The following is a 22,626-nucleotide window of genomic DNA, read 5'->3' as shown; positions in this document are numbered from 1 at the left end:
AGAGCAGTCAGGCTTATATGTAATGTCCAGAGTCGTGAGCACTGTAAACCACTGTTTGTAAAATTAGGTGTATTAACATTGCCGTCTATTTATGTATTAAATGTTTTGTTATATGTCAGAGATAATTTATCATTATTTATTAATCAATGTGATGTTCATAGTTATAGTACTCGTAATAGAAATAATTTAGTTGTACCAAAATGTAACTTTGCTAGCACTCAAGCCAGTTTTAGATATCAGGGAATCAAATATTACAATGCTTTGCCCAATCATATCAAGGTATTAAACAGATCAAATTTTAAAAATGTTGTAAAGAAAATGTTAGTAGATTCATGTTTGTACACTGTTGATGAATTTTTAACTGTGATAAGAAGTAATGATATTTAAAGTAAGCTATAGATTATTTATAATATGACGTTGTTATATACATATTTTGTATTCTGACAATAAACCATTTGAATTTGAAAGATATTACAAGAAAAATACTATTTAACAAACTGTCACAATCAAAATATATTTCACAAAGTTAATGATTTCCTATTAACTGAAGCTCGTCAATTACATACAATATTTGATAGCTAAGTGCAGACCAGATCTGAATAAGTGTGTATATATTGCTTTTTACTCTTTTTATTGTTTGTACTTGTTTATTATGTATTGTATAAAGTTAACTTTTTAAAAATCATATATTGTCGATTCGTGTTGTTTGTTAATTGTTATTTATTTATATTACTTTATTACTGATATAATTCAGTATTTAATGTTGCTGTGAATTATTACATAGACGTCTTCTTATGCTGTACATATTTATCTACTGTTAACTCAAATTTGTTAATTTTTATACTTGGTTATGATATTTTCCATTATATGTGCAGACAATGTATTTATTAAATATGACTTAACTACTATATTAAATTGATTAATGAACTAGAAGCATTTATGTAATAGCTGCTAAATAGTAATTTATAAATGACGAAGTCTAATGTATCATTGTATGTCTAATGACTAATAAAGTTCTTGATTCTTGATTCTTGAATGGTAAGTTGTCGACACCCAGTCATTCTTGTACTTTGTTCCCAGAAATACCAGATGAACAGCAGGTTTAGCTCGCAAATGGAGCTCATGGAATTCTTGGAACCAGATCAAACAAAAACACCTGCTGGTACTCTGATCTACCGTATAATCCAACAAATGTAATCTTCTTTGTTGACTTCCAGTCAGCAATTCTTGTACTTTGTTTTCCAGAAACACCAGAACAGTAGATAGTGACCAAAAAGAGTGCCTTTGGAGCTCTAATATAGAAGGAATGGTAAGTTGTCCTCTTATGTGTCACCTCATATTATGGGGTTTTAGGCAATGAAAAAGTGGACAATCTTGCTAAGAGCTTCCAAAATCTCAGGAACACATTACTCTAAAAGAGACTGAGTGAAGCATGCAGTGGGAACCACTTCTTATACATGTTCTGAGATACCTGCCTTCCCAAAACTTCATAGCCAACTTCAAAATGGCCACTGATCATGAATTTTTATAAAGCGACCTCCACTGAATTGGTGTACACCCCATCACCTGTGTGCTTGTTGTGCAACACTACAGATGTGGACGCCAAGCTTTGGATAAGTGCCCAATACTTCACCTACCACAATGAATAAAAGATTAATTTTGGAAGAAAAGAAGGAATTTTCTGAAAGAGATGGCAGTAATACCTCTGACTGGTGTTGTATATAAAGAAAAAGTCTTTTAATTAGCAAAACAAAACTAGTGAAGCTTAGTGCTCTCTAATCTGTTGACTGGGCATTGTCCACTTAACTATCATCACCACCTCTCTTTGTATATCTGTTTAAGATGAGTCGCACATATGTTGCTTGAACAAGAAGTCCAAGTAGACTGCTATTCATCTGTGATTGTGAAGTGATTGCCCTGACCATTTAGAACACCTTTACAGGGTTTTTTTTCTATAAAATCTGAGGTAGGACTTTTAGCTCCTAGGGACATCTTTAAGTTTATCAAGAGCCTCAAGATGACCTGGGTTGTCTAAATATCAGTGTTGTCACATTAGACCCCCAGAGTTAGTTAGACCCTATTGTATCATAGATCATATATTGAGACACAAAAAAAAAAAAAAAAAAAAAAAAAAAAAAAAAAAAAAAAAAAAAAAAAAAAAAAAAAAAAAAAAAAAAAAAAAAGGTTATCTGGAATGCAATTATCCAAAGTTCCAGGGTATCCGAAACACATTATGAGAATTGGACTTAGTGCTAAATATTCCTATTAGCTTGCTTCACGTTAGGAATAAATTGCATTTTAAGTAGTGAAGGTTAACCCTTGCTATAATTATATATATATTAAATATGTGTGTGTAATAATGCCCTACACAGTTTATAGATATCAATTCTAAAAAAAAATGGAAAGAAATTTTTAATGGCACTCAGCTCTTTACTCAAAATTTAGATAATCCCATCAACTTCAGATAGTTGCTTTCCTAGTGTATATTGAGATTCTGCTCTATTTTACTATCTATAGGTAATCATGAAGAATTGAATTAGATATTTTTATATACATGCTTAACTAAATAAACATAAAATTTATGGCAATATATGCAATCCTGAAGACATCGGTGCACAATGTTAACTTTTCATCCTGCCTGAGTTTGTGACTTTTTTAAAAATATTTTAGGATTACAAAAATTAGTTAAAGAAAATTTAAATATTTAGTAATACATAGTAATAGTAAAGGAATTGCCATTAATTTCAAATGTTATTTTTGTAAATGAATATAATTTGTAACATTTGTATATTAAAAATATGGGTGATAACCTGTTTTTATAAAGTTGAGTGCAAGTTCTATTCTTTAAACATATCTAGATCTAATTTTGGAAAGTTCCTTTAAAATATTAGGATGTGGAGATAGTGATGAAAAGGTCATCAACTGTTTATGATTTAAAATATTCTTAATTTTTAAGACCAACAGTAACGGCTTCAATCTTAATACCAACTAATAAATTACATAGAGCCATAGTCATTTAATGGTAATACTAAAATGGAAAATACCATTAAATTTATTGATTTTATTATACCATTTTATCACTAAAATAAAAGTACCTTACCCTATCTGTGTACATTTTACATACTAACAAAGAAATACATAAGCACATGTGCCATACATGTATGGTATAAGCACACATTTATATACTTACGCCATTTAGAAGAGTGAAATCTAGATTAAAGAATCCACAGACTGAGAAGTGTACTTTTTGGTGAAGTAACTGGTACGAAAACAATTGCAACTGGAAAAATAAACCTAACTTTAGTTTATCTCAATATATATACTTACTATATTTGTATTTTGCCATGTTCATAATTCGAAATAATTTTTGAAAGTACTGTATGCATTGGGAGTTTTAAAATATTGACTTTACATCTTCTGTAAAAAGTAATTAACTTTATGTTATTAAGGGTAGAACTGTATTTTATTCATTATTACATTTATTTTAAAGGGAATTTGTCTATATATCTGGTTTATTATGACATATTCAATATGGTAAATTTTAATCATGTAATTTGTTTGAAATGTTACAGATTCAGTTAATATACATTGTTGGAATATTGTTAATAACTGTTTTAAATTCATTTTTATAATTAATCACTATATATAATTAATTTTCAAGAACTTGAAAATAAAAATATTATTTCAACTAATTGTATTTTCTTCTAGGGGTATTTTAAAATTTGACATACAAGCTCAATTTCAAGAACGGATATCAATAAAGAAAATGTAATTTAAATTATTTGAAAATTTAGAACATTTAAATTTGTGTAATAAATCTGTAGGTATTAAATAGTAGGGAAGCATCTAAAAATTCATTACATACACCAGCATTACAAATTTGGTCAAAGCTTACCTGTTAATTAACTTATGGCCAGTATTTACTAAAAAAGAGCACTACAAAAAATGTTTTTGAGGTCACAAAATTAATTTTTTCACTCAAAACCAAAATTAAATGCATTTTATGACAATAATTTTTTTTCCATACTATATGCAGAGAAGAAAGTAAAATAAAAATTATAAATCAATATTTTCCGAATAAATTTTTGTTGTTATTTGCTTGAATTGAATTGAATTGAATTCTTTCATATCATATGGTTATGATTATTATATATATTAATCTAGACAGATCCTGTCAAACATAATTTTAATTGTGTTTTAGTAAAAACTGACAAAATTTAATGTTTTTTTTTTTCAAAAAGAATTTACGTCAGCTCACCTCTTCCATAGTGCCAGTAGGGAGATCTTCATTCATCAGTTTGTGGATGAGAACAGCTGTGTGGTTTGCCTGTAACAATAGTTCAGTACATTATTTTGCTAAACTGAAAAACCAATACAACAGATAGAATTACCAAGTACCTTATCGCTGACAGATGAGCAGAGAAAAACAAGCAAGAGGAGTGCCATAGTATTTTGAAAGAGAACCGATCCCATAATAACAAGGCTGTGGTAGGATCCCTCTATCTTTCCTAGGATGGTCAAAGACATTGAATAAAGGATAACGATGATAAGAATAATAGACTTGCATATAGAGAACAATAGCTGGTAGCCAAAGGTGTGATTGATATGTTTACAGAGGTTACTTAACTTTCCATGAGCGTCTCTGGCCAATACCACCACATCATTTTGACTTAACGGAAAGATAAGATTGCCATTGATTGTAGAAAAATAGTTACCCATTATAGTGGCATAGCTGAGGAATTCTACTAAAACAAGAATTTCAACAACTGTAGCAACCATTTGGCCAATAGCTACCACCCAGGTCATCCCAGGTGTGTGGGCATAGAATGAGAAGTGATAAGTTAATACAAACATGATGGCGGAAACAATACCGACCAACTGGACAATGAATGTTATATGTGATTTTATATCTTTTAGTGCACTCAAAGTGATTTCAAGATGTTTTAACCTCTGCAGATTATTTAACCACATATGACATCTGCATAATGCAAATATCCAGGAAGTGAGAGTGACCAGAGAACTGAGTGACAAATGCAATGGCATTATGTAGCCATAGCCCTGAGTGTAGACTTCGGGTAGGGCTGTCGCACAGGACTGCCACACTAGAAATATTAGAGCCAAAGTGTAAAGACAACCAGGAATATATAAGGATTTTTTATGTAATGAGTAGGGAACAAGTCCAAAAACAAAACCTAAGTACAAAACTAGTTTCAAAGTATTGGAAACAAACATTGTGAAATAACATGTAAAAAACAAGTGACTGTGACTGAGTGGTAAAAGCTAATTGAAAGCTCCTAGGTAATTTGATTATTCATGAAATAATAATTATTAATATTGCCTTTATAAACTAATTAATCAATTAGAAAATCTATTCTTGTTATGCTGATGGCTTTCTTTAACTTGCCTCAATTAAGTATTCCAGTAATAATGGACAGGAAATCACTATTTTATTGTATTTATGATTATACTGCACACACACACACACACACACGCACGCACGCACGCACGCACGCACCACGCACGCACGCACGCACGCACGCACACACACACACACACACACACACACACACACACACACACACCTCACGCCTTCATTTCAATTGTATTTCTCAGAAATACATTACAATATTAAACTGAATTTTAACATTTATTTGTTCACAATCCTTTAAAAATCTTAAATACAGTGGAATCAACTGTATATCACAGTTGACAAAATAAAATATTGATTACTATGATTGAAAACTGAAATATCTAATTTAATCTTTTGAGCACCCTCTGTTGCTATTGAATGGTTAAAATTAACAATTACTTAATATTAAAATAGAAAATAATAGTTTACTCTTACTTTCTATCAGAAGAAAAAACCCATTTTGCCACAATATTTTTAATGGACCAAGATATCCTAAAATGTAAACTTGACCACGTATCAGTCTGTTATTTTTTTCACATCAAGTAAAGGCCTCCTCATACTGAATGACCATCCTTCTACTAAAAGGATTTTATGCCTTGAACGTCCACGGGGTACTACCTCACACACCACAAATATCCATTCAGCGGATGGACGGATGAATTTGTTTGCATCTTGTATTTCAGTTCAGTTGGGACCTCTGTCAGAGAAACATTGAAATAATAGCATTTAGTGTACTTTGGTTTAACAGTGATTTTGAGAGAATTGTACCATACATTGCTGCTGACAGAACCAGCAGTGATGACGAAAATACAGTACTACTATATTCAGTTAGTAAACAAAAACATTGAGTGCACCATTAATAAAAAAAGTGTTTGGTGAATTCCACCATTTGATAACAGATTTAAAGGGGGACGACGAGAGGTTCAGACAGTATTTTAGATTGAGTAAAGAACAATCTGTACAGGTTTTGATATTTATAGAGAATGATATACACATGAATTACAGAAAATAAATCACAAGTAGAGAATGGCTAATTGTGTGCTTGAGTTAGGCTTTTTTAAACTATCAAGAATAAAAAAAATCCTAAAAGAATTTTGTGTTAATAACGACAAAAACATAATTTTATACATTTATAATTAAAGTTTATTTTTTTCTTTGTACAATAAAAGACAAGAAATGTATTATTATATATTTTTATTTCTCATATCTTTTTCACCATGTACTAAAAATTAAAAATTAATAATATTGAAAAATGTTTCTAAACATTGTTACCAATAACAAAAAGGCTCTTATGTGCCAAGAAAGAGTCAACAATCCGACAAGGAGCTCAAAAGTAAGGAATTATTTAGCAAAAACTGATTTTTAAGGATCAGATAACAAAGGTAATGTGGTTAAGCAATCAATAAAGACACCATGCAGCGAGGATTAGTGGGGTGTTGTCTGTTGAAGTGATGCTGTGTGAAGGTGCAACTGAAAATTTCCACACAGACTTCTATAAAAATAGAAAGTGATTCTATAACATCCATTTACTAGAAAAATTATTGTCCAGCGGTTGGATGGATGGATGGACTTGGTGTGAGGGAGCTTAAAGATGTGCAAGAATTATCCATTATAATACGTCATACATAATTAAAATTCACTAATACTAAATGCAGTTACTGAATTGAAATGCTACTCTGTGACCACCATTGTCTATAATGGTAGTATGTAACACTGTGTTTTGTGAAAGTAGTCTTTTATCTATCAGTTTTAATTAGTTTTCATCAGTTCTAGTAAAATTGATTTAAATTTTATTTTGAGATCTTGTTGTTTCTTCAGCTGGAGTAACATGGAGACTTAAAACACTGTACTATAAGTGGATTAATTATTAATTTTTCTTGTTGAAATTTTACAACAATGAATACACTTTATGCATTTTCAAAAAGGTGAAAAAGGTGAGGTAAGGTGAAAAGGTGGTTTTTTTTACTGTGTAGAATAATAATCAGGTAATAACAATTCATTACATGACTTACCTCATCAGTTACGTCTTCACTGCTGTTTATCATAATTACAATTTGGAAAGAATCAGACACTATGACCATGACCTGACACGAGATGTATGCCCAGAACAGAGGGTCTGCAAGGTCTTTGTCTGTGACTTTGTAAACTCCAGTGTAATACAGCATATACAGTGACACTGTGAACTCTACAATGAAGTTAGCCATGTATAGTAGAAGTTGCAGGGAGTAAATACTGTTCACAATTTGACTCAGGGAGAAAACCGAGTTTAGGATCAATCGCAAATCCTTTATAAGAAGATCTACATTAGTTTCGGAGTTGACAGGATGAGAGTTTCTCACTTTAGGTGAAAATACTGATCTAATAGGGGTGCGAAAATGTGCAAGTTTAAAAATGTAACTACTGTTTCTAACAAGACCTTCTTGTAGTAATTTACTCAGCTTGTTATTGACAACACTGTAAAACTCCTTGAGGAGCCACAAGAAGTTGATGAACTGCAAAATGACCGTGTTGTTGGTTGCATCTGCTAGATAGAACCCTATCCAGTGACTGTCTCCTGTGTCAACTACATAGTCTAGACTGTACTTGATACAGAGGAGCAGCAGCAGGACAGCGGTGTACAGTGACTGCATGTTCTGCAAATGATCTAGTGGGCATACAATACCAGCACTTTCAACTTGACTAGAGATATCAAATATCTCTCTGATAGTTTCCATGTGGTTCATGTAGCGGACCAAGAGTAAGGTCCATGACAACAAAGCCATAGTGTACACCAGAGAGTCGTTTTGGGTTATGAAGAAAACAGCAGTTTTCGGTAACTCGGTGGGAATGAGAACCCAAGTGAGTAAACCTCTTATGTTGTAGACCACTGGTATCAACAAGAATAAAATGTACAGCAAAGCCATTGGTTTTAAACTGAGGGTTTTCACAGAAAATATTGACAACCCAAACAAGGTTGAGAGCCAGTGGGTGTGCTTGAGAATAGGAAACATGTAACTTAATTCAGAGTTCATTTTTTGTATGAACAGACTTCAGTTTGAAAACTGAAGTGTGTAAAAATGCATTTTATAGCAGACAATAACAGATTTTAATTTAAATAATTATTCTTTAGCAATTACGAGTATTATTATTCTGAAAACAAAAAGACCACTTTTATAATCAAACACCATTCGTAATTTATTAATTTAATTTTCCTAATGGTCTATAATTTCTTATTGACCATTACATTAAGGCAAGTACTTTTCTATACAAATTTTGAAAAATTCAGTTACAATTACATACACAAACACCGCAGTCATTAAACAATCTCAGCAAACTAAGTAAATTTGTTATTACTACAGCAAACATATTTTATATTCTGAGTAAGAGTAGAGTAGATAAAGAAGAAGCATCATATAATGTACTTGTTGAGACTGTCAACAGACATTAACGAAATCCCTAACATTTCACTATACCTAAAGAATTCTCAAACAAAAAAATGTAGAAAAACCTAAAATTAATTATCAATATACTTTGACAGATAAAGAAATTAATGCAAACAATTATATTTTCTATAAAGGCGACACTCCCCCTATGCATGATGTATTCTTTTAATTTTTAATATTCTTTAGATGAACAAATTATTTATTGTAGAGAGATTTACTAATTTGTATTATCATTAACCACATGTACTTATCTCTTAAGAGCAAGCTGTTTGATTTAGAGTTGTGCAATCAATTTTTGTTTTGATTACTTTTTTAATTTTAAAGTTACAGCTCTTTAGAATAATTTCTTACGAAGAATAGAGAATAATTTTAGTAACTTCATGAGAGATTTAAATCGTATTATTGAACAATTTTAAACAGAACATACAGGACACCCAGTATAAAAGGTAAATCCTCCACTTACTCATCAGTAGTTCTTCAACTTCCTTATATTTTAGAAAGTTCAAAGTAGGCACATGTATGCCTCATGACTTAATAGAAAATAGCGTTTTCATAAGGATTGAACATCCATAGAGGTTGAAACACCTATATTTTTGATTTTCAACTTCCCTCAATCCTAGAATCAAGAATCATTTATTGTCGTCCCACATATGTTATATGTATTGACAAAGTCAGATAAGGTTTACAATAATGTACTATTAGATCAACAGTCAAGAACACCATCTCTATTGAGAAATGCATATAAATATACAATTAAAGAAATTGTCAAAATATAGTATTAATTAAAACTTAATGCTAAAATAAATAATAATAAATTAATAATAGCAATAACAAACAACAGATAACAATAAATAATAATTGTTAAAAATTAAAACAGAGCATTATTAAAATTTAAGGTCACTTAAATCATGTAAAAGTATTTCTTCTACTGAATAGAAAGCCTTCTGCTACAGCCATTTCACAAGACAATTTCTGAAATTCCTTAAAATAGGGGTAACTGCATCTGGTGGTAGTAGGTTAAAAAGTCTTACACTAATGTACATGTAGATGTTCTGAGTTTTACTTAATCTAAAGTATTTGAGGTCTATCAAGTTCTGAGATCTAGTACTATAGTTATGGACATAACTTCTAAAATTATACAAATTAAGATTTTCTTTAAGGAAAATTAGGCTTTGCAAAATAAATATACATGGAAGGGTAAGAATACCTAGATCAACAAAGACAGGCCTACAAGAATCTCTCTCACCAATACCTGCAATAACTCGTAATGCCCTTCTTTGAGTCTAAAAAACTAATTTTGCACCAGCAGAGTTGCCCCACAAGAGAGTGCCATAAGTAATGTGAGCATTAAAAAAAGCAAAGTAAGCATTCTTAACTAGATTTTTGCTTGTACAGGACTTTAATGTTTTCAATAGAAAAATAACCCTCGATAAGCGAGAGCAAAGAGAGTTTATGTGAACCCACAAATTCAGTTTAGAATCCAGGTTTACGCCCAGCAGTTTTACAGATTTACTGTCCGCCTTTGAGCTCAAACTAAAGACAATCTCCTCAGTGTTTTCATAGTTTACTCCTAATTTGTTAGCATCAAACCAGAGGAAGGATCTTTCTTTCATGTAATTAATTATCACTTTATTTAGCATGCTATCTTTGTTTGATGACAATAGAGTGGTGTCATCGGCATAAAGAACACTTTTATTTGGTACAAAATCAGGCAAATCATTAACAAAGATAACAAATAAGAAAGGACCCAAAACAGAGTCCTGATGCACTCCAATTCTCACGCATTGAAGATCTGACCTCTGGTTACCAACCTTTACAAACTGATAACGATCAGACAAGTAAGAGGTGAGAAGAGACAGCTCACGCCCCTCTACACCATAATACTTTAATTTATCAATTAGCTCACTGCGTGGTACTAAATCAAACGCTTTACTTAAGTCTAACAACAAGGTTGCAACTTCCTCCTTGTTTTCAAAACTTTCAAGAACAGTAGATATGACATTCTCAAGAGCCTCAATGGTAGATAATTTACTTCTGAAACCATATTGAGCAGGATTTAGTATCTGATTATTCTCAAAAAAATATTCCATCTGTTTTTTTAGTAACCTTTCAATTATTTTAGAGACTACAACAATTAAGGAAATAGGACAGAAGTTATTTATACAGGACTTATCGCCCTTTTTAAAAACTGGAACAGTAATTGTAATTTTCAAACATTGTGGGAAGATCCCTACAGTAAACATCCAATTGATAAGGTATGATAAAGGAAAGGAGATATCTTCAATAATATTTTTGACAAAAAAATTTGACATACCAAAAACATCTTCAGCTTTAGAGTTGCTAAATTCTTTTACAGTATTATAAACATCAACATTGTTAATCTCCTGCCATTTGAAAGGTGAAACAGGAGTTTTTATAGAAGATGAGCTTAATATATCCAAGGAACTAGTTACATTTTGGCTAGGCAAATTACTTAAACTATTACTAATATTTACAAAGAAATTATTAAACTGATTTGCTGTAATGGGTATACTGGCATTTACACTCTTATCTGCTACACGGCCTGTTACAGAATTTATAACTTTCCACGCTGCTCTACATTGATTAATAGATTCTAATATAAATTTATCATTTGCAGCTTTTTTTGCCAAATCTATTTGCATTCTATAAAATTTCTTAAGTCTATTTATTATGTGCTAGAATAAGGCTAGGGTTTGCTTTAACTTTATCATAACTAATATCCAACAGTAGCCTAATTTTGCCAAGGTAGGGTATGTACCAATTTTGTTTTATAACTGACCTAGAGCTTTTAACACCACTGTTTTTTAAAATCTTAGTTTTTATAGGACATGACTCATTACAATTTTCAGATAAAATTTGCATGAATGGTTTAAAGGCTTCATCAACATTACAAGCTAATGAGAACTCATTACTCCAGTTAATCCTACTTAACCTATGTTTTAATTTATTGATGCAGAAGTTGTTTGTCAATCTGTAAGTAATAATACTAGGTCTGCTATTATGAGAAACTCCTTCATTGTTCAATATTAGGTATCGTGAATTGATTCTGAGAAGAAGTCCCAAATGGTCCGAGAGGTGAGGCTGAGTTATTTCACACGCAACAGTAGCAGGCTGAAAGTTTGAGATAAAATTGTCCAGACACAAGTGCAACCGGGTGGGTTCAGAGTTCAGGCAGAAACAGTCGTAGGATTTCAGCATATTTAGAAAATTTTTGATATGAAAATTATTACTACTTGGGTCCATATTATTAATGTCACCCGCAATGACAATCTTGAAATTTTTGTATTTATAATTAATTTCAATTATGTCCAAAAGGTTTGCAACTTTTTCTGTGAAAAAATCTATATTTGCATCAGGAGTTCGATACACCGACACTACTATTAGTTTAATTTCAGGAAGAGCTATCTTAGCTGCTTCAAAATGTTTAGGCTGACATAGAGAGTCAACTGTAACAACTTCATACGCATAAGTGAGTTTTTAACCAAAACAGCCACTCCACCATAAGGTATAGTCCTGCAGTAGCTACTTGCTAGTTGAAAGTCTTTGGGCAGATATATGCTTAATTCAGCCTGTGTACACCAGTGTTCATTTAAACAAAGAATTTCACAAGCTGATTTTTTAAGAAAGAAATCTAAGGAATTTATTTTGTTTTTAATGCACAGAACATTTAGATGTGCTATAAGTAGACTAGAAGGTTTTAGGTCAGTTGTTTGATAGGTCAGTTTCTCTATGTTGGTGTGATTGGATGTGACAGGGTGCAGTTTAACGGAGATGTCTCGGTCTCCTTGTCCTCCGATGTGGAAGGCCTGGATCTTCCAATAACCTGGGCATCAATGTTGGAATCAGTGTATGTGCACAGCATCTGTTGTTCTGTGTTGCTGGGGCTTTCTCTTCTATCTGAAGGTGACAGTATGAGAGGTATCTGGCTGGTAGGGGTGCTCTGCGTTATAGTCACTTCTGGCTGTGTCCTCTTAATTAGCACATCACAAATCCTCCCAGCAAGCCATTTCTTCCCACTATCATTAAGATGCATTCCATGTCTAGTGTACAAACTTCTATCAGCTTCACTAGCCTTGACCAGAGTAACATTAGGATATCTTTTACTTAAAGTTTCTAAAGCGACATTAGTTTTTCTTAATTCTTTGTTTACGCAAGACCAATTCTTAAGATCATATCTAGATGGCAAGTCAACTAAGATTATTTTAGTGCTACTGTACTTGTTCACAACATTGTCAATTAAGTTAAGAGCTCTCTCTGCTTCATTACAAGCAACATCATTTGAGCCACACGCTATGACAAGGAAGTCATCAGGACCTAACCTTTCTCCATCTAAGTTATCATAATTTAATACCTGTTCTGCTCGTCCCCCTGGCCTTACAAAACCCACAGCATCAAAAGACTTTGAGCACTTATTCAAGTTAAAAGTCAAATTACGACCATGACTATCAGAGCACAACAGCACCCTTTGTTTGTCCGTCTGATCATCTGTTCTATGACTGTGGTCCTTATGTCCATGTCGGGAAGATGCAGGATTCTTAGTATTTTATTTCTGCTCACAGTTTGAGGACTTACACTACAGCTACGAGGGTCGTCCGTAAAGTAACCGCCGTTTGGGCGTGGCGCGATAAGTAGTGGGGGTAGCGCCGCCATTCACACATCTGCGTGCGCAGCAGTTCAGTACGCTTCTAGCTTTTTAATGCAGAGCATCGTGCGATCGCGCGTTCTTTTGTTACGACGTAAAAACATGAGCGCCGTGATATAAAATCCCGCCAAATGTGAAGTGCGTGGTGTAATAAGATTTCTGTGGTTGAAAAGTTACACAGCAGCTGAAATTCATCGTGAATTGAGTGAGGTGTATGACCCAAACATTATGAGCGAAGGTGTAGTCCGTCAATGGGTTCGTTTTTTAAAAATGGAAGAACGAACGTTCACGATGAAGACCAGAGTGGTAGGCCATCTCTTGTCAGTGATGACTTGGTGAAAGGGCATTGGTGCTAAGGGCATCTTGCTCGTTGAATTTATGGAGCGTGGTACGACCATTACAGCTGCAGCTTACTGTGAAACCTTAAAACGGCTACGACGAGCGATTCAAAACAAGCATCGTGGTCTTCTGACATCTGGTGTTGTGTTTGTCCATGACAACGCCCGCCCTCATACAGCTCAAAGAACAACAGAACTTTTGGAAAAGTTCAAATGGGACGTTTTTGACCACCCCCCCCTACAGCCCGGACTTGGCTCCCAGTGATTTCCATCTTTTCCCGTACATGAAGCGGTGCTTGCATCTCAGAGGTTTGCAAGTGATGAAGAGCTTCAAAACGCTGTGACAGGTTGCCTACTTTCTCAGGCGGCAGATTTTTTTAAAGATGGAATTTCAAAAACTGTTAAAAGATATGATAAGTGCTCGAATTTGTATGGTGAATATGTAGAAAAGTAGAGAAAAGCTGTAGTTTTAACATTTATATAATAAACTTTTTGTATCTCAACTGGTTTACTATTAATTTAAAAACGGAGGTTACTTTGTGGACGACCCTCGTACTTCTGGCAAATTTTTCGACACTGCATTCCATTTCATCAGTTTTATCAGCTGTCGTACAATTTTGAAGAACTTCATATGTATTCTTAGAGGTAAAGTCAGGTTCCGTGACTTTCTTATTTACATTGTTTGACATTTGTGGCTTATGACCAAAGGGTGTACATACTACCTGTCATTTATTAGGAACAATGACAGCTTCCTGAGTATTTTTATTTTTATTAAGAGTAGGAAAGCAATGTAGGCATGCAGAATTTGTTAGATCTATATGTGATAATTCATTTTGTTTGTCCAAATTGTCTTTCTCCATTATTTTAATTATTTCCTCTAGACTACGTATTGAAACCAGCGTTCTTGCATTCTCTTTTTCATAGATAGTACAGCGGTTACATTTTCCGTACTCAATCTCATTATTTTTAGTGTTGGCTTTAGTCTCCTCTTCTATCTGCAGTATAAGGGTTTCTTTTGCCTCTTTTTTCCTTTTTGGTTTAAGAATTTTATTTTATTTAATCATGTATTTTCTTTCTCCTCAAATATTTTGTTTTGTGATTTAATGATACCTTCCTTCTCCTTTAATTTATCTTCAAGTTCCAGTACATAAAAGGAGCTTTTGTTTTTTTCTTCAAACAGTTCCTGTCTTAAATCTTCATTTTCCCTCAAAACTGATCCGTTTAACTGCTCCGCAAGTGAGGAACAATTTATCTGGTCAGAAAGATGAAGCTTGACACTCACGTGCCTCATGTCACAAATAGAAAAACCTAAGTATTTTTTTCACGAATATAAATTACCCATAGGGTGTTCAAATAGAGCTGCAACCTTAGAAGGACTGTATTTTTGTTTTACAACTTCTCTTAGTTCTATAAAAATGAAATTTTATAGAAACATATCACATCATCTTAATTGGAAAAATAAATTTCATTTCATGAAGATCAACCACCAATGAGGACTTTAATTGGGGGGGGGGGGGGGGGGGGGGGGGGGGGGTTGTGACACCTATAAAAACTGTATTTGTGTTTTTAAACTTTTTGATGACCTATAATGATTGAATTTTAAATGCACATACACAAATGAACATTTATTTAACTTGAAATTTTAATGTCTTGCAGCTGAAAGCCACCTCACCACTCTTTAGCACATTTATCACACCACACATTACTTTGTTATTATTAATTGAACATGCAACATGTAAAACTTTTAAGTTTCTTATGTTTTTAATTGTATTAAAGTGTGCAAGTTATAGGCTGTAGTTACAATAGTTTTATCCAAGGCGGTAATAATATTGCAACTTTGTATATTATTTATTAATATTTTGTAAAGTACTTTCTTTACTAGTATTTTATTAATTTACATTTACTCTTAAATTTAATGCAAATAAATATTTTAATTTATCGTTTTATACTTTTCAGGATTAGGAAGATTATGTTTTGTTGTTGTTGTTAAAATCGTTATTAATATAACCTTTATTAATTAATAAACAATACTGGAACTTTTCACGCTGTAATAGCCAACCCAGCAGATGGCCCATAGGCCATTGTTGCAGTGTGTTTGTTTATACTTGGTTCCATGCTTGGCACCTGATTAATTGTTTTGTTTTAAATAAAACAAAACATCTTCATCTTCTAAAGATTACAACCCCTAGAAGAACTATATTTTTGTTTTTCAACTTCCCTCATTTCTACAAAGATGAAATTTCATACTCACGCCTCATCACTAACATTGAAATACAAATGCATTCTCATGAAGATCAACCACCCATAGGAGCTGAAATGGGGTTGCAATCTCTTAGATATATGTGTGTGTGTGTGTGTGTGTGTGTTGGTTTTAAACTTCCTGCTGTCCTAGGAAGATAAAATTTGATACAAATGTATATTAAGCTCTCAACAGACTACTGGTGTGTGTGTGTGTTACTGATTATGTCAACAAGGCAATGTCTAACTCTATTATGGCAAGTGAAATATAATTGATTCTAACTAGAAATTCTTCTTCAAGCACTAAACCTAAACATGAGCCAGTAATAATTTTGTTTAACTTTTTACCCTTTTCAAAATAATCATAGGGCTCCATCATAATATTGTTACCTCATAAATGCTTTTTCTAACACTACTATGGATTTACTATTCCTCCACTCTAGCCCAAACAATTCAAGTCTTACTAAGATTGTTAGAGCTATTTGCTGAAATATTTTGGAAAGGTGCAGAGAAATTTATGAATATCATTGATACTCATAAAAACTGATTCAATCTCTAACTTAGGGGCTTCAAAACATTGTAATTTAAACTTAAAATCTAATTACTCTGAGAGGGATCGGGTAAATAGAATGCCTCCCATGACCACAATTTATTTTCAGGAGTTTTTATTTTCTACTAATAATGGGTTATTACCTCCCACAAATATTTGTGTTTATTATGCCATTTAAAACAGAAACGCCTATGTCGTATTTGTTATTCAATAGGAAATTGTGTGCAAAACTGTGGGTAGCTGTTAGTCTTAAAATGCAAGAAAGTGTCACACCCTAACATTTGTTGGTCCTAAAAGAGTTAAATGATACCGAAAAATGTTTAAAATATTTTTTAAAATAAACCAATGGATTGTAATACTTTATAAACAGCTGTAATGGTGGCCATCTTCATTTTAACTCCATAGTACAATGTTAAACCTTAAACATGTTTACACTTTCATTCTCTGTCATATAATAATGGGAGGTACATTTCATTTTAAATATACAGGTGTCCCAGAACTCACTACCAATCTCTTCAGGTATTATTCTTGGCCCAAAGACAATTAAAAATGTCATATTCAAATTTTCACAAACTTAAAAATTACCTGAACAGCCACTGTTTCGTAATCTACACTTACTTAATTATTTAGTTTAGTTTAGAACAGCATGTGGTAATAAGTTGAAAATTGGTACACTACTTTATAAGCTAAAGTCCAAATTACAGTAAAATAACAATTTTTACAAGCTTTATTTTCAAAATGTAGCTTCTTAAAAATCTGTGTTAAATTCTTAAAAATGACTTATAATAAAATAAGTCACTGTTATTACATTCTATTTAGCCAATTTAATTCAAAATCCAATGATCCTAGTTTAAGAAATAAGTGAGATAATATTAGGTTATTACCCGCTCAAATATGAAAAGGAAAAAGGGTTTGTTTCGTGTGTTTATAACATAAACCACAGTTTTGTGTATATTCTTGAAGTGTTTTAGTAAAATAATCCATTAAATAAAGCAGAATTTATCACTATTTATTCTATCCATTGAAACTGTGAGTAAGTTTCAAACCAATGTTAATCCATAATCAACTAGGTTAATTATATTGTCAAATATTTTGAATGTTAAAATTCATGGATACAAAACACTATACATAAAAAATAAAAAAACAGTCATATTGTAATGTTTAAATTGATGGATATACAACACTATACATAGAAAGTACAAAAACAGTCATATTGTAATGTTTAAATTGATGGATATACAACACTATACATAGAAAGTACAAAAACAGTCATATTGTAATGTTTAAATTGATGGATATACAACACTATACATAGAAAGTACAAAAACAGTCATATAGTTGTATCTCATACATAGTTTTGACTTTTAAATATTCTATTTTAAAATTATAGTTTAAAATAAACTATAAATGAATATCCATATTAAAATTATTAATTGTAATTCAATATATGAGTATTATAATCAAAAGAGTAGCTTAGCTATACTAGCACAGTATTAACATGGCTTGAGCTGCATTTTGTAAAATTGTGAATGATAATAATTCATTTTCATGGCAAACAGTTTATTATTATTATCAACAATAAGAGGAAAGTGCCTGTTGAAATTTAATTTATTTAAATGTTTTAACCCAAGGACTGGCAACTAAACCAGGTAGACCAATTTTCCAGGTTTTGTAAGGGTATTTTATAAAAAATACTAGAAGTTATTTGATTATGCATTGTCATATAAATTTGTTTCATATTCTTGTCTGTATCATAAGTCTGTATTTTTTACTATGCATACTTTTATAAGTAACAAGTTTTTTTTCATTTGAAACTATTTTATATTTATTTCTTTAGGGGGAAAACTATATCCACAGAAGTGGTATATTTGTAATAAATCAAAATTCCAAAATATAAAAATTATTTATACATTTATCTAGTTTCAGAACATAAATACTTTAATGGACTTACATAAATTTTTATTTTTATATTGATAAAACTTGCAACAGATTATTTATGAAAATTGACATTACCCTGGTAACATACTAATTATAAAAATAATTGTTTTTCCATACATGAAACAGTATTATATCACATCAAGAATTATAAATAATATATCATTTATCAATAACAAGTACAAGTACAAAATTACGTAGCAAAACTCATCATATTTATTAGTTCGGAAAGCAATAATTTTCTTGTATTTCAAACTTTATAGTTTTAAAGTTAGAAGCAACGTTCAAATTTTCTTTTCATTTTTAAAAATTAATTCATCTATCGGTTCCATGGCAACTGCTAGGCTCACACTGAGGCATTGGCGGCCAAGCGAGCAGATGTCTGCCTCCACATGACGCACCAGTATTATATTGAATGACAATAATTGTCATCACCCGCAGCGATTGTGTTAATATTAATGGAGATTATGTAGAAAAGTAAAGTATAATCTTTCAAGTAAATAAATTATTTTTGAGAAATATTTACTTTTTTAAACTTCAAAACAGTCATTTACTTTTAAGACATGGCTCTTATTAGCCTCCGAACTTCAAATAAAAAAAATCGCATTTACATAACGTTTTATCAGATCGATTACTACTTTTGCTATTTTTTTATGAGTAACACAATTTGGCATAAAATTTTTAACTTAATTAACAATAATTACTTAATGCTTTAACTAAATGATTTTCCCCCCTTATTTTAAAGTTTGTTCTACTCTTTACTGGCACTGTCAACTTAAAGCTGTCTCTATGGAAATGTTTACTAATAATAGTCTATTGTTGACTAATAAAGTACCTCTTAAGAATGGTATATTTCATGGTAAATAAATTACAACATCAGTAATCAAAATATATTTTATTTTTTGCACTATTCATTAGATAATATAATAAACTTTTGTAAATATGTCAAAAATGGTTCACAATTTTGTTACTGACAACATGCATTGCATCAGTTTCTCTTACAATGGAGGATAAATAGTACAAGTATATTGTAAAAAAGTAATATAAAAATATTTATTACATTTACATAATTTAAACCAAGTTTGTTAAATATATAGATTGTTATAATAATTTAATAATAAAACTTAAAATAAAACAACTGTATAAAAATATTATATATCAAATAATTAAACAATACAATATTAATCTATCATATACCCATTTAAAGTTAAATTATATTGAATTGAGAAAATACCATAGACATCATCATAATATCCTTATGCTCAGTTTTGATTTCTTTGAACTATGTTTATGAATGTAATCATACAATATACAGAAAAATGTAACTGTAACAGAATAAAACATGTATAAAATGAAATGTCGTTAAAGAGTATACAATCATTTTAAAATATTAAAATACATTCAACTCTTTTAAAATATATAAAAAATTTATCAGGCCTATATATTTATAACAAACAGTTATTAAGATTAATTTTTAATTCAAAGATGTTTAATTGATGAAAATTGCTTTATCTTTTCTTTAAAGTGCACAAAAAATGAAGTGCACTTTTTAAATTTTATTGACCATTGATATTACACATTAATTCTCATAAAAAAGGTTTCTCTTGTAAATCAATATTTTGAACAGTGCTTGTTACCTTAAACATAATACTCTGCAACAATATAAATAACAATAACCTTCTTATAAGCTATGTTGTAGAGGTTCAGTCTTGTGCAGTATTAATCAACTGTAACGTTCAGACAGACTCGAGGAGGAGTGCGATTCCTTGACCTCCTCCAATACAAGCAGAGCCAATCCCAAGCTTGGCCTTACGTCTCCTGCAATCATTGTTCACTTTACTTCTACAGAACATTAAGTACTGGGACAAGAACTAACCATAGTATCTAAGATAGTGCTGACTGTAACTCCCACAGCTTATGAGTATACAAGTTGACCTGTGTAGCCCGAGACACAACAAAGTGTCACTTGGGAACCAAAGCATAGCACAATATTTATCCCTTTATATAGTAAAAATTGTATTCTGCTGTCCCAATGTTATTATAGAGCAGTTGTAAAAAATTTAAATGGAGGTGTTATGACTCTTTAATTGAATTGCTATGAGAAAACAAAATTAAATATTTATTTTTATATCATTTTAAACAATTTACTACTATAAAAAGTTATGATAAAAATATACATTGTTAAAGCCCTTTTAAAGAAACTTTGCTCAAGAGACAAAAAAAAGTGAATAATTATGGTTTATTGGTGTTTTAACCCTTCCCACGCCATAGACAGATATATTAGGATGGTAGACTTTGACCAAAAAGCCAAATACAGCTATATCCGATATTATAGATTGTCTCTTGGAGAGTTTTTAGTTCAAAGAAAGGCCTTCGAAATGCCCGGAGCACGCTCCGTGCTTATCGCAGTTGCCAAGGAAGTATTTATGAAAGACTTTCACTCTGAGGCTGCGAGATAGTAGCCAATGTCCTACAATCTGACAGACTACAACTGTAATGAACCATCACGTGTTGAATGTAGGAATCTAGGAATGTTACCTGAGCTCATGAACGAGATGACCCGTGATCCTGGCACCAGAGGCTGCGAGAGGGTGGCCTATGTCCTACAATCTGACAGACTACAACTGTAATGACCATCACGTGTTGAATGTAGGAATCTAGGAATGTTACCTGAGCTTATGAACGAGATGACCCGTGATCCTGGCCCCAGAGGCTGCGAGAGGGTGGCCTATGTCCTACAATCTGACAGACTACAACTGTAATGAACCATGACATGTTAAATGTAGGAATCTAGGAGTGTTACCTGAGCTCATGAACGAAATGACCCGTGATCTTAGCCCCAGAGGCTGCGAGAAAGTGGCCAATGTCCTACAATCTGACAGACTACAACTGTAATGAACCATGACATGTTAAATGTAGGAATCTAGGAATGCTACCTGAGCTCATGAACGAGATGACCCGTGATCCTGGCCCCAGAGGCTGCGAGAGGGTGGCCTATGTCCTACAATCTGATAGACTACAACTGTAATGAACCATGACGTGTTGAATGTAGGAATCTAGGAATGCTACCTGAGCTCATGAACGAAATGACCCGTGATCTTAGCCCCAGAGGCTGCGAGAAAGTGGCCAATGTCCTACAATCTGACAGACTACAACTGTAATGAACCATGACGTGTTGAATGTAGGAATCTAGGAATGTTACCTGAGCTCATGAACGAAATGACCCGTGATCTTAGCCCCAGAGGCTGTGAGAGGGTGGCCTAGATACTACAATATGACAGACTACAACTCTGTAATGAACCATGACGTGTTGAATGTAGGAATCTAGGAATGTTACCTGAGCTCATGAACGAAATGACCCGTGATCCTGGCCCCAGAGGCTGCGAGAGGGTGGCCAATGTCCTACAATCTGACAGACTACAACTGTAATGAACCATGACGTGTTGAATGTAGGAATCTAGGAATGTTACCTGAGCTCATGAACGAGATGACCCGTGATCCTGGCACCAGAGGCTGCGAGAGGGTGGCCTATGTCCTACAATCTGACAGACTACAACTGTAATGAACCATCACGTGTTGAATGTAGGAATCTAGGAATGTTACCTGAGCTTATGAACGAGATGACCCGTGATCCTGGCCCCAGAGGCTGCGAGAGGGTGGCCTATGTCCTACAATCTGACAGACTACAACTGTAATGAACCATGACATGTTAAATGTAGGAATCTAGGAGTGTTACCTGAGCTCATGAACAAATTGACCCGTGATCTTAGCCCCAGAGGCTGCGAGAAAGTGGCCAATGTCCTACAATCTGACAGACTACAACTGTAATGAACCATGACATGTTAAATGTAGGAATCTAGGAATGTTACCTGAGCTCATGAACGAGATGACCCGTGATCCTGGCCCCAGAGGCTGCGAGAGGGTGGCCTATGTCCTACAATCTGACAGACTACAACTGTAATGAACCATGACGTGTTGAATGTAGGAATCTAGGAATGCTACCTGAGCTCATGAACGAAATGACCCGTGATCCTGGCCCCAGAGGCTGCGAGAGAGGGTGGCCAATGTCC

At 32.7% G+C, this 22,626-nt stretch overlaps 1 protein-coding gene across 2 annotated transcripts in view; it reads right to left on the bottom strand.

The window, feature by feature from the left end:
* The window catches only part of LOC124354687 (3-ketoacyl-CoA thiolase, mitochondrial-like), a 58,495-nt gene that overhangs the window by 4,184 nt on the left and 31,685 nt on the right, over positions 1-22,626 (bottom strand). The window contains exons 8-9 of one of the 2 annotated variants that reach the window (XR_006921704.1): positions 4,259-4,327; positions 3,191-3,280 (exon numbers count right to left, since the gene is read on the bottom strand). Coding sequence is in view for 1 of the 2 variants with exons in the window: in XM_046805324.1 (XP_046661280.1) it covers positions 20,293-20,374 (82 nt within the window). In the remaining variant the exon portion in view is untranslated. Of the gene's footprint in view, positions 1-3,190; positions 3,281-4,258; positions 4,328-19,436; positions 20,375-22,626 lie in introns of those variants that run through there. The other variant, XM_046805324.1, reaches the window with a different exon arrangement.

This window comes from Homalodisca vitripennis, chromosome 2 (assembly GCF_021130785.1).
Source record: "Homalodisca vitripennis isolate AUS2020 chromosome 2, UT_GWSS_2.1, whole genome shotgun sequence".
NCBI lineage: Eukaryota > Metazoa > Arthropoda > Insecta > Hemiptera > Cicadellidae > Homalodisca > Homalodisca vitripennis.
This window is presented reverse-complemented; position numbering and strand designations above follow the sequence as displayed.